The sequence below is a fragment of the Echinops telfairi genome, unplaced genomic scaffold (assembly GCF_000313985.2).
Source record: "Echinops telfairi isolate 266 unplaced genomic scaffold, ASM31398v2 ScPeMD7_2;HRSCAF=8, whole genome shotgun sequence".
Taxonomy (NCBI): Eukaryota; Metazoa; Chordata; class Mammalia; order Afrosoricida; family Tenrecidae; genus Echinops; species Echinops telfairi.
The window spans coordinates 68,802,227-68,815,678 of NW_022103898.1; the positions used below are offsets into that span (position 1 = coordinate 68,802,227).

At 37.2% G+C, this 13,452-nt stretch overlaps 1 protein-coding gene across 1 annotated transcript in view; it reads right to left on the minus strand.

Annotated features, from left to right (window-relative positions):
- Window positions 1-2,587: 2,587 nt before the first annotated feature.
- The window catches only part of XPOT (exportin for tRNA), a 41,467-nt gene continuing 30,602 nt past the window's right edge, over window positions 2,588-13,452 (minus strand). Inside the window, exons 19-23 of the mRNA XM_004700805.2 lie at window positions 12,498-12,613; window positions 10,226-10,273; window positions 8,740-8,811; window positions 5,481-5,537; window positions 2,588-3,182 (exon numbers count right to left, since the gene is read on the minus strand). Coding sequence (XP_004700862.1) covers window positions 3,156-3,182; window positions 5,481-5,537; window positions 8,740-8,811; window positions 10,226-10,273; window positions 12,498-12,613 — 320 coding nt within the window. The 3' untranslated portion in view covers window positions 2,588-3,155. The remainder of the gene's footprint in view (window positions 3,183-5,480; window positions 5,538-8,739; window positions 8,812-10,225; window positions 10,274-12,497; window positions 12,614-13,452) is intronic.

Below are 13,452 nucleotides of genomic sequence, written 5' to 3' on the forward strand. Positions count from 1 at the left end.
GGGGACCATCAAGAGCGAGCCATGGACTTGGACTTGTTTTAAAGACGTAGATTGTCGCCCCGGAGTAACTCGCACTTACCATCCTTGATGTAAATGTTCACTGAATTGTGTTTTGTGGAGATGGCAGTATGAGGGAACCCGAGTACTCGCAGTTACTCGCCTGAGGGCTCCTGGCCTGCGCACTGTCAGCACCTGGCAGAGCTGGAGCTAAAGGGGCTTCTTCCCAGCGAATAACCACAGTGACCAATGAAACGGGACACTATGACAAAATAATGAGCAGAGGCTTTCGAATTTGCGCCCCAGTTTCCATCTTTATGTAAGTTCTTATTTCCCTGAGCCTGTTTGCTCATTTTCATAATGGAGATTAACAAGAGGCAACTCTAATGAGTTGTTACAAACAAAGTGACTTTATTACAGTTTAAAACAATGTTTAGAATGGAGGCACACACCAGATCGTCACTGCTTACAGTTCCAATCAATGACACTTTTCCTAGAGCTGATGAAGAGAACTCAGCACAGCGCCTTCCAGGAGCGAAACTCACAGCTCAAAGTTGTAAAGAAATTAACTGAGTCAAAAGGCCTGGGCTTACATGTTTACTACATAATTAGTGACGAACATCAAAATACCACAGTGTTTTCTTCAAAAGCAAGCCACTTATAAACCAACTAATGTTAGCATGGTAAGATTTACATAAACTGCTAGGCACAGAATTAAACCAGTGATCATAAAACCTTTGTGGTTCCACAGCCAAATCACACAAATCCTTAAGTCCTGTGTCTCAACAATCTCACCTGTAACAAGAATTTCCCTGGAGACAAACCTTTGGACAACTGCTTTGGAAACCAAGTTAAGATTATTCGTGATAAAAACAGTTTCCTAATTGCTTTGGTATTCCCTAAGTAAAGTACCCTGGGCAGCTTCAAGGAATAATCATGGGAATTGTGTACTAAAACATGAAGCATTAATTTCTATTATAAATTCTAGTTTCCATGCCTTGATATCCCTAAGCTAAGAACACATGAATCTTCTGAAGGGCCTTAAACTAAAAAACAAACTCACTGTCATCCAGTGAATTCCAACTCAAGCAGAACAGTCTGTCCCTGTGGGTTTCTGAGGCTTAGTCTCTATGGTAGCAGAGCCTCATCTTTCTCCCGTGGAACTGTTAGCGGGTTCAAACTGCTGATCTTGTATTGAGTAGCTTGATGCATAGCACACTAGACCACCAGGACTCCCCGAAGGGCTTTAAAGACCCAGGGGAAAAGGTGTCACCTTCACATATATGGAATCCAATCAAAACCCACTGCCATATAATTGAATCCAACACATACTGACCCTTTATTGGGGCTTCTAAAGACTGTAAACCTTTACAAGGAGCAGGAAGCCTCATCTTTCTTCCCTCAGAGAGGTAGTGGGGTTTGAAATGCCAACCTTTCAGTTAGCAGACCAATGTCTGACAGCACCACCAGGGCTCCTTTATATATAGAAGAGTATACTATTAATAGCTATTACCAGGACATTAGGGGCAAGTTTAATTTATTAAATTCTTATAATACCCCTATGAGGTGGTTACCCTTATTTACATCATCTTATAAATAATAAAAGATACTGCAGCAGAAAGAGGTAATGTTGAAGATTCTAAAACAACTTATTGGCTGTACTGGTACTTGAATTTATTTAATCTGGTTCAAGACCCTGTGTTCTTTATACCACTGTGCTATGCTCCTTGTTAGTGTTTTTTTGTGTTTGTTTTTTTTGACAATTATTACTATTATAACAGAAGCAATTATTTCTCTTATAGGACAGGGGCCTACCAAAGATGCACCCAGCTTTCACTTAGCTATTTTTAAAAAAGTTTTATATTAAACTTTTATATTAAAGAATAATATGTATTCCATTGGTTTAATTTTATAATTAACTGTCACTTTATTCTTAGTTTGGTACTTTTCCATGATACAAGGAAAATGTTTAAATTTTCTTCTGGAATGAACCCTAGAACAAGATTCATGTACACAAGTTATAATACAACTGTAGGGAGTTTAGAGCACTGAAGCCCGTGTGAAGCCTCTAAAGAATACACGAACCAGAGGTTAAACAAGCAAACAAGGCTATCCCTCTAGAATATTAACTGGGCTTTTACAATTTTAACTTAAAGTCACTGTATTTTGCTGGTCAGTTCTATCCAACTTTCTCCTTAAACTCACTTTTATTACTGGTATCATTTTACTCTTGCTTTCTTGAATGCCCACAAATAAAAATTGGCATTTGGTAATAGAAAATGCTTTGTAATTAAATGGGTGGTTATAACTTACAAATATCTAAGCACATAGGTATATTTTGCTCAAAATATATACAATAAAAGATTTTTAAAAAATAACTTGAAACTTTTATACCTATGAAAAGATTCATAGGCTTTCCTACTGCACCTTTAAATGATTATTTAACAGAATTACATAGACTATAACCTTAGCAGCATAACTAAACAAGACCCCTAAACTCATATTTACAAACCTTAACTGATAACCAAAGAGCCATTATGATTAAAAGATATGGCTATGGTACTTATAATAATTCCAAAAAAAGTCTTGGTAGAGTTCACTACATAAAATTTATTTATTTTTTAATTTAAAATATGTGTAATACCAACCTACTTTGAAGTCCATTAGTTGATAAAACCATTCTCTTATGTAGAATACACATTGGCATTGAAACAATTTAAAGAAAGGTCCTGGACATCTACAAACAATTAATTTGATTGTTGTATCCAATCCCCCCCATACTTTGTGTCAGTACATGTAAAAGAAAATTTAATTTCTCAAACATCTTATATCAGCAAAATTTTAAAAGTACTTTTCTCCCCACTGGTATGGCCTTTATAAAGGACTTGACTTAAACTTTCAAATTAAAAAAATAAAAATAAAATTAAGATACCAGGATAACTTTGCTGTATCTTTTAACAGCATGCAAGCAACCTCTCATCATGTGCCTACACTTAGGAAAGATGATACCCATTTTACTGGAAAATCCCAATACACATATTGCAGAAGACTAAAAGCAATGTTAAAAAGGTCAGTGTGAATGGTACACAAAAATCACTTCTTTGTAAGTTATTAATTGGAATTCTTGATCATGATGAAGGTGGAAGGAGATCCAGTCCTTAGGGCTTTGCTCGCTGGAAAAACACCTGTAAATAATTAGTACAATTAATACTGATGTGAGAAGAGAGCTGCTTACAACCAAAGCATTGCCCAAGTTACTGAATGTGAGACATTCTTTTTCAAAATAAAATTCCTATTTAAAGTATTTCACACGCCTAATACTGAATCCAAGATGAGAATATCTGATTCTTGATTTTGGCAAACTCTTGCTATAACTTGTTGAGCATACTCCAAATCAGAAACTAGTGAAATATGCCATTATCTCTTTTATAATTAAAAAAATTAAAAAATATATTTAAATTAAAAAAAATTTAAAGCTCATTTTATTGTGAAATGGGTAAAGGTTTATAAAGTAGATTAATTTTTCATTCAATGATTATATATATATATATATAAATATATGTATAATTTCTTGTTACTGATTGCAATCCTTAAAAATAGCACTTCCCCAATGCCCACCCTGTTTCCTGTATTCATCCTTCCTTTCCAAAGCCTTGACATTATTCTAATGCTATGAAATTCACATGGTTACAAGAATAGATGCCCTTTATCTTTTTATTGATGGGAACGTCTACCAAAATTATCACCGGAAAATTTAAAAAAGTCAAAGCTCAAAAGAAAAGAGTTATGCTCCCTAAGAGAATGTCTATAGGATGGGAGGGGAGGGGGAGCATTTCTAACTCAACAGTTTTGACGATGAGGCTACATAGGCACTGGTCTACTCTTATGCATGACCTCACACAATCAGGTATATGTGTCCAGTGAGCATTAGAGAAAGTAAATGGTAAATAGTAAATTCATCAAGGACAGTCTAATGGAACCAATAATCATTTTACAAATAATCTATTACGTAGGTGCAGAGAAAAGAATATTGTATATACTCGAGGATAAGCTGACACGAGTATCAGCTGAGGTACATAATTTTACCACAAAAACTGCATTAAAGTGCTGAAAAACTTGGCTTATACACAAGCAAATATGGTTATCTCTATATAAAGAAAGCCCTACAAGGAGGTTATGCTTTGAGGTATGCCTAGAAGATTCAGTAGAATGCAAAAAGGATGATTGCTAATGAGGCTGGATTGCTGAAGACATGAATAACAGGAATAGCAAAGACCAAATCTGCAAGAGAAACCAGAAAGGTAGCATGAGACCATAAAGCAGAAGGAGGGAGGAAAGAAAAGCATTTTGGTCAACAACGGGGAGCCACTGAAAGTTAGAAACAGGAATGACTTTGAAGGTTATTCAGTTTTCAAACAGATCAACAAGTAGACCAGTACAAAGAGGGAGCGATCAGAGAGCGTTTACTTAAGCTTATGTCATATAAAAAGAACATCAGCAAGATACGGATATGAAGAGGATTGTGCAAAAGAAGGAACTTCACTTTTTTCTGACTGGAAGAATAATGCTATTGGCACAATTCTTTTTAACATATTCCATGAGTTTTCTTCTTTCAGGTCGAGGGTGGGATCTCTCTCAGGCATGCAGCAAGTGCACACACACTCCCCCCGCCCCAATTTCCTTTTTTAGTTACGGCCCTTTTTTCGAGCTCCCCTGCAGTGGCTATCTTCAGTTGCAAACTCTTGCATGGTCTCCCCACGTGGCCTTACATACTTTCCAGAGATAGCGGGTACTATCTGAGTTAAGCACTTCAACTCATCATCTAGTTGATTCTGACTCATAGTGACCCTAACAGAACATGTTCCTTGTGGTCAGGGAAACTCATCCCATGTGGTATATAAAAAGCAGTCACACAGGGCTGAGTAACTACTTAGTTAAGAAAAAGATAGTTCTGTTTCTTGGACTTATAAGTACGAACACACAATCTGTATTTGGTACTTCTTGCTAAATTTGTAGGGTTTATTTATTATTTAACTCAATAATTTTATGAATTCACAAAGTACTTCAGATGGCCAAATGTGAGAATCCTACTGCTTTCCAACCCAAAAATATTTCTAAATAAGGTAAAATCAAACCAAAAAGAACTCACACTTATATTTTTAGTTCCTCTCATTAATTCAATTTAATATCAGCAAGTTTGATCTTTTGTTCTCCTACCACTCTAGTTTCTATTTAATTACATAACTGAATTATAAAAGACTGACACTTAAACATTCAATGTGCTTGTTATCTTTTCTAAGAGCTCAGTTGAAGGAGTCTTGTGCAGAAAACTGAACTCTAGAGCATTGGTAATTGCAGATTTTTAGAGTAGTTTCAGAGCAAATAAATCCAAAAATAAGTAATAGTTGGTCAAACTGTAGTTGCAACATAATATCCTAACATAACCGATTGCATGAAGATATGAAAGTTTTCAAAAAACCTACCTTTAAGTAATTTTTAAAAACTTTAGCATCGGGCTGCTGAAGAGCTTGACAAAATTCCTGGGGTGGCCGGGAGGAAAAAGGAGAGAGAAGCCAGGATATGTATATTAAATCCATTCTAATTCAAATTCACAATATCTTATTATAAATTATCACTGTCAAAATCAACTCAAACAGTTCTTTATCACACAAGCTTATATGGTATTGAAAAACATAGTACCTAAAGGGCATTTATAGAGGTCTAAATATAGGCATATAAATATATTTATATACGATGATGGGGAAATAGATCTACATGCATATATTTATAGGTTTAGTATTACGGCAGCAGATGGACATTGGGCCTCCACTCAAGTACTTCCTCAATGTAAGACCACTTCGTTCTATTAAATTGGCATTCCATGATGCACACCTTCCTGACACGATTGCTGAAGACAAATCTGTGCACAAACAAATGTGGTGAAGAAAGCTGATGGTGCCCGGCTATCAACAAAGCGTCTGGGGTCTTAAAGGCTTGAAGGTAAACAAGCGGCCATCTAGCTCAGAAGCAACAAAGTCCACATGGAAGAAGCACGCCAGCCTGTGTGACCACAAGGTGGTGAAGGGATCAAGTTATCAGGCATCAAAGAACAAAAAATCATATCATTGTTAATGAGGAGGATGTACAGATTGGGGACCCAAAGCCCATCTGTAGGTCACGGGACCATCCCCTTACAGAAGGGTCATGGGAAGAGATGAGCCAGTCAGGATGCACTGTAGCAACGATGAAACATACAATGTTCCTCTAATTCTTAAATGCTTCCTCCCCCGCACTACCATGATCCCAATTCTAACCTTACAAATCTGGCTAGACCAGAGGATTGCACTGGTATATATAGGAACTGAAAACACAGGGAATCCAGGACAGATGATCCCTTCAGGACCAGTGGTGAGAGTAGCGATACCCGGAGGGTGGAGCGAGGGTGGGGTTGAAAGGGGGAACCGATTACAAGGATCTACATAAAACCTCCTACCTGGGGGATGGACAACAGAAAAGTGGGTGAAGGGTGGGAGACGTCGGACAGTGTAAGACATGACAAAATAATTAATTGATAATGTATCAAGGGTTCATGAGGGAGTGGGGGAAGCAGGGAGGGAGGGGAAAAATGAGCTGATACCAGGGCTTCAGTAGAAAGCATGTTTTGAGAATGATGAGGGCAACATATGTACAAATGTGCTTGACATACAATGGATGTATGTATGGATTGTGATAAGAGTTGTATGAACCCCTAAAAAAATTATTAAAACAAACAAACAAAAATCATAGTACTTGTCAGCCAGGGGTCATAAATTATTGATGAAGAAGGACTGGTGGCATATCTACTAAGTACCATAGTTTCAGAATAGTGGAGAGCATGAACAGTATTTTGAGACATCTATTTAATATATGGTTTCGACGTGGCAAAACCACAAGTAATGCTAACATTATCATAACTTGTGGCCGATATTTACCATAGAAGGAAAACTAAATTCATTTTAAAGGTTAGTGAAAGCAAAAAGTTGTTCCTATTTAATTTCACAGAACCCCAGTTTGGCCTCCAAGCTAAGTAGTCTCGCTCTACTATGCGCAATAAAAGATCAAGCTGAATGCGTGCAATATTCTTGAGTCAAAATTTAGTTTGATACCCTATGACCTCCCAATTCCACTCCTAGGTATATAGGATGCAGCCAATTACTTAATATGGCCCTTCTAACCATATCTTCATTTGCCACTAATTCCTTACATGAAACATTTTAATTAGGGCCTCTAATGCCTGTGGCTATAATCCTGTTTTGAAGGGTGTTCTTTACTACACTAATGGACAGTGTTAGTATGATTAAGACCTGATTTTCTTAGAGGACTCGAAGCCTTGTTTTTCTTGGGAATCTTTAAGATTTTACTAGAGGGTGTGAGTTAAGACCTCAACCTTTGTTTTTGTTTTTTTTGGATGGGATATATACATGCCATGCTAGAGTGCTACCATACACTTCACCAGGAAAACCATACCTCTACTATCTTACTAAGCTTTGGTAGAAGCAAAAAGACCTGTTGTGGGTGCACAAGCAAATGTGGTAAAGAAAGCTGATGGTGCCCAGCTATCAAAAGATATAGTGTCTAGGGTCTTAAAGACTTGAAGGTAAACAAGCAGCCATCTAGCTCAGAAGCAACAATGCCCACATGGAGAAGCACACCAGCCTGTGTGATCACAAGGTGCCAAAGAAATTAGTTAACAGGCATCAAAGAACAAAAAATCTTATTGTGAATGAGGGGAAGTGCAGATTGGGGACTCAAAGCCCATCTGGAGGCAACTGGACACCCCCTTCTGGAAGACTCACAGGGAGGAAACGAGCCAATCAGGGTGTAGTGTAGAAACGATGGAAAATACAACTTTCCTCTAGTTCCTAAATGCTCCCTCCCAGCCCACTATCATAATCCCAATTCTACCATACAAATCTAGCTAGACCACAGAAAGTTCACTGGTACAAAGAGGAACTGGAAACACAGGGAATCCAGGACAGAAAGACCTGCTGTGACACTTGGACATTTTTGCTTTTGGCTCTGGACCCTGCATTTGGCTCACTTATGCCTCACCTTCAGTTATGGGACTGAAGAACACCCAACACCACATGAGACATTTCCTCAATGTTTTATGATTTCCATGGGATATTGCAGTGATGTGCACAACTCATGGAGATTAGGGAATATATGTAAGGGAGGGTGGTGGAATGGAGCAGAATACCATCTTGAAAATGTTGGATATTTGAGACATCTGTAATCTCTAATTCCTTGGGACTAGTCTGGTATTAAGTTTTAAAAAAGAAATTATTAGCAGTACATACCCAAGAGACATGAAAGCAGCAGCAGACCATATATACACCAATGTTCATGGCACCGCAATTCCCAAGACCAATGGAACATTGTTGAGCCATAAAGGAATTAAGTCTGAATACACAACATGGATGAGCCTAGAGGACACTATGCCGAGGGGAAGTAAATCAGAGGATCTCACTTACATGAAATAAAAAGGTAAATATAAAACTCAAAGTAACAAAGTTTTTGCTTGGAGGGCTTCGTTTAATAATAGAGTGAAAACAGGTACACAATTTGAAGAATGTAATTGGTGCCAATAAAGTGTATATGCAGAAACTGATGAGATGCTAGATCCACTATGTATTTATAATGAAAAATTAGCCTGAAGTATACCTTATAAAGTAAGAGAAAACTCACTAGGATAGCTCTTACCTGAATTATTTCTGGTGCTACCTGCAAAGAGGGCAGGTATTCTTGTTGAAGATACTGAACACATTCTGGGCCCTGAAAATGAAAGGATAATTATAAACAAATAAATAATTTTCTTCTTGACATAAGAATGCTTACTTTAAAAGCAAAATTTTTTGTGTTCAAATGAAGCAATAAGAAACAGATGAAGGTTTAAATGGAGAGAAAATGTTTTGAAAAACGATATACAAATGCGCTTTACACAATTGATGTGTGTATGGATTGGGATAACAGTTGTATGAGCCCCTAATAAAATGTTAAAAAAAAAAAATGAGAAAAATATAGGAAAAAAAAAAAAAAAGAAACAGATGAAGAAAGTAAGACCCAGAGAGATTTATCCAGTCTACTGTTGACTGGTGCTATACTAAAAAGCAGGTCACTTAATTTCCAAAACCCCTGTTCTTCAATAGAGGCTGCCTACTACATTTTGCTAAATAATAATGGTTTTCTGTCTTTTGTTTTCTTTCCTCATAAGCTTAGTGGAAGGTAAGAAAATACCAGAACTCACCCTAACTATCCTTTTCACACAGCATTTGTTTGTTACAGTGTAGCCTGAAGCAACAACAACAAAAACATTTTTTAAGTTAAATTTCTTTTTGAAAGGTATCAATAAATTCATGGTCCCAAATGGAACAACAACAAAAATCAATCCATCTTTCTTCAGCCTATTACTTTCTACAACTGGGCTTCCTGTGTATCACCGCTGCTCCAAAACGACCCACAGGTTTAAACTGCTGCTCTGAACATTTCTCAGGTCCCTATCCTGTCTCAGCTCATTTTTCAGTCTACCCGATCTAAGCTTACTTTGTATGCACACCTGATCAAGCCCCAGTGCTTTAATTTAAAAAGCAGACTCTAAGTGCTACCTGTAGCTATATGGGAATATCAGCCCTGCCAGCATTCTGACTTCATTTGAGAAAACATGGGAGATAAAAATTCTTGTAAAAATAACAAAATCTGACTTTTCAATGCCGTCACCAATTCAACTTATTTAAAAGTGTTGTAGATGGCAAAAAGCACACCATCTTGGGTCAACCCAAATCACTTACAATTTATACACTTTATATATAATTTATACTCTTCTAACTGTATAGGGCATTGTAAATTTATACAGCGCTCTAACCATTTGTGATACTGAGGTGCTGGAGAAAGCTAGTTCTGAGAAAGCCTCTTGGATGGTGAATTCTGAACCTTCAATTATTGGTTAAAATTTCTCGGTCCTTTTCCAAACATACATAACTCTTAACCTTCTTGTTACCCAAATGTAACAGGCAGTAATATGCTGCAGGTTCAATATTGACCCTCCCACCACATTAAAAAAACCAAAACTTTAAAGTTAATTACTTTTATAAAAGGTATAGCTTTCCAGAAAAAGATGAGTCAAATGCAATTACAACCAAAACATGTATTCATTCACATGTGAAACAAAAATGAAGGGTACAAAGTTTACCCGTTTGAGATGAATTGTTTTCAGTGTCACTGCACACTCGGATAAAGCCTGTGAAAAACAAGTTTAAAATTTTAATATGATTAATTCTTGATAAAGGATCCTCTATTTTATTTCTCCAGTCACCGCTCATGAGTATTTCCTTCCAGAAAGAAATGAAAGAGAGGAAAGAGGCAGGTGGGGAAAATAAGCTGGGGAGAAAAGTAAAAGAGAGAAAAACAAGAATGCTGTCCCAATGTAGTAAATGACAATTATGAAATCTAGCGGCTACTAAGTTGTGGGGAAGTGAGATATAGGTCAACTGCATGACAGTATTCTGAAGATGAGATTTGAGGAAAATACCATGAGGAAAATGATATTCTAGTTTGTTTGTGTTTTGGGGGAAGGATGGACCAAAAGGAAACAAAACAATTAAGCAGAGATTGACAATGGGCGGTGGAAACGGAAACTAATGACTAAAGTGTCAGTCCAAAATAAGTTCTATTTCCTGCTTCTGCTAGAAACCAAGCCTGAATTTGTAAATGAGTTCAGCTCCAATTTTCTCCTATTGAATGACCATGTGATCAGAGAAAAACAGTGGCAATTAAATGTTCTAGCCCAGAAGTAACACTTGTCAACATCTAGCCACCTTCCACTTGCTAGATGTTATCAGAGGATCCTGCCGAAACCAATGAGGTCACCCAAGTGAACAGGAGTAGAATACACATATATGAACGGGTGAAGATGATACCACATTATTTAAGTCTCTTTTGTGTGATGAATTAACTTTCATCAGTAAATGTTCTAAAATTACCCCTTTCGGGGAATAAGCCAAAACCCTTGAAGGAAGGGTTAAACTTGCTAAGGAATATGTGAAAAATCTTTAAATTGGATTTTTATGAGATGTTTATCATTAATGGTATTTCCCAATTACATGTTTTATTTAGACAACCTCCTACATGAGAGCCCGTTTTGTATCTGTCACTCTTTCAGTCACCGTTTTACACGCTAGCACTTGCCATGGGTTACTGATGTTTATGTTTGGAAAAAAGCAGATACAGACCAGGCTTTTCCTACAGATTGTACCAATGTTATCAACACTACTAAAAAAGCAAGCAACCACCAACCTTTGATATTTTTATCCACAGTACCTCACTCTTTCTCCAGTTTAGGCTACAACTAACAATTTTCCTTCTTGCTGGTCTCCCTTCTCCGTGCTTCCTTTACTACTGCCTCTGGCATCATCTTATTAACTTCTGACTTAATAGCATCTGTGATTTCCTATAATCAAGTGGGAATCTTGACAGGGAGTTCATAGTCTGCACCTCTCCTCATGCCCCTAGTACTACTCTTAAAGTACAAGTCATACAGGTAAAGGACACTGTTCACTGAACTCAGGACCATGCTTCATGCTTCTGAAAGGACGCAGTGCAAAGACAGGGCACACATTTTGGAATCAGAGCTGATTTAAAGTTCCCATCAAGCCTTTGACAATGAGTTTTGCTGCTGCTATTATTAGGTGCTGTAGAATCCATTCTGATCCATAGCAACTTTATGCATCAGAGAATGAAACAGTGCCAAGTCCTATCCTCCTCATGACAACCACTGCTGTTTAAGCTCATTGTTGCACCCACTATTTCAAAATTCATTTCAGTGAGAAGCTTACAAATGATCTGTTTTCTGTAAAACAGAATACTATTTTTCTAAATATATGCAGATTCAGTGAGGATTCAATTATTTAAAAAAAATCATCTAATATGGAACCCAGGATCATGAAGTTGGTGCAAAATGAGGTAATAGTTTATTCTGTTAACATGAAGTCACTAAGAGTAGGTGATAACTTTTTGACCGCTTGAGGTCTATTGTGGAGAAAAGCTTCAGTTTGGTCCCAGTAGATCACCGGCTACTTAAAAACTTCCTTTCAGAATGCCAGGAAAGACACCAGGTTTGTAGGGTGATAATTCAAGAAAAATCTCCTACTATGGCTAGAAGACCAAACCAAGCCCACTGCTGTCAGTTGTTTACAATTCACAGCAACTCTCTAGGACAGCGTAGAATTGCTCCATAGGATTTCTCAGACTTCAATCTTTACAGGCGCTGACAGCCTCATCTTTCTCTCACAGAGCAGCTGGTGGATTTCAATCACCAATCTTTGGTTAGCCTATGTTCAAGTTTTAAAAATGAACCCTACTTTGAAATTAAGAAAACAATAGAATCAACTTGGCCTTGAAGAAATTAGTGAAAGTTAAAGTACATGGGAGCTTCTCAAGGTAAATAAAAACTCGTAGGTGCTTACCAATACTGTCTGTGCATCTGCCAGGTCAAAGGTTTGCTTTAATGGTGCCAGAAAACATGCAGGAACAATGTGCTTATAAACAAAGTCAGCAAATCCCACTGGTCCATCTTTGCCTCCTGTTAAAGGGAATTTGAAGTCTTATCTTTATACAAGAGAAGTAATTAAAACATCTTATGGCTATAGTAATCAAAATGGCCTGGTATTAGAACAACGTACCTAGGAACCAATGGAAGAGAAACGAGCTCAGAAATAACCCTACTCATATATAGTCACCTGGTTTGTGCCGAGAGAGAAGCCCGTTCAACGGGGAAAGAAGTTTCTTTGATAATTGGTGTTAGACAAATTGAATTTCCACATGTGCAGAAAATGGAAACTGGATCCCTTATCTTATCCCATATATAAAAACAAAGTCAAAATGAATTTAGGACTGAAATGTGAAAATAAAAACCATAAATTTCTTTTTTTAAATGCAGAGCAACACTGTCCATCCTTGCTTGTTACAATACTAACCAAGCACAAAGAAATAGAATCTTACAAAAATTAACTTGTTCATCAAAAATCTACCCCAAAAGTGGGGGTGGGGTGGGGGAGACACCAAAAAAACTGGCAAAACATCTTTGGAAAGCATATATCCAATGAGAATCTAATAACCAAAATATATATGTAAGGGCAAGTCAAAAGTATTGCTACAAAATCAGAGACTCCTTAAATCCTTAAACAAAATACCAAAATGTAATGTCACTGTTTCTTGACAGTATCTTCCCATCTAGCTCTAGATGAAGGGGCTTAAAAAAATTCCTGGAAAAATGAAAATAAAAGGTAACAACAAAAAAATATAACGGACTTCTTCCACAAACTTTCTGAAGCAACCACATACACTTTTGGAAGGGAGTATTTACATCTCTCTACACTAGGGCTGTCAAAACTGGTGGCCTGCGGGCTGCATGCAGACCCC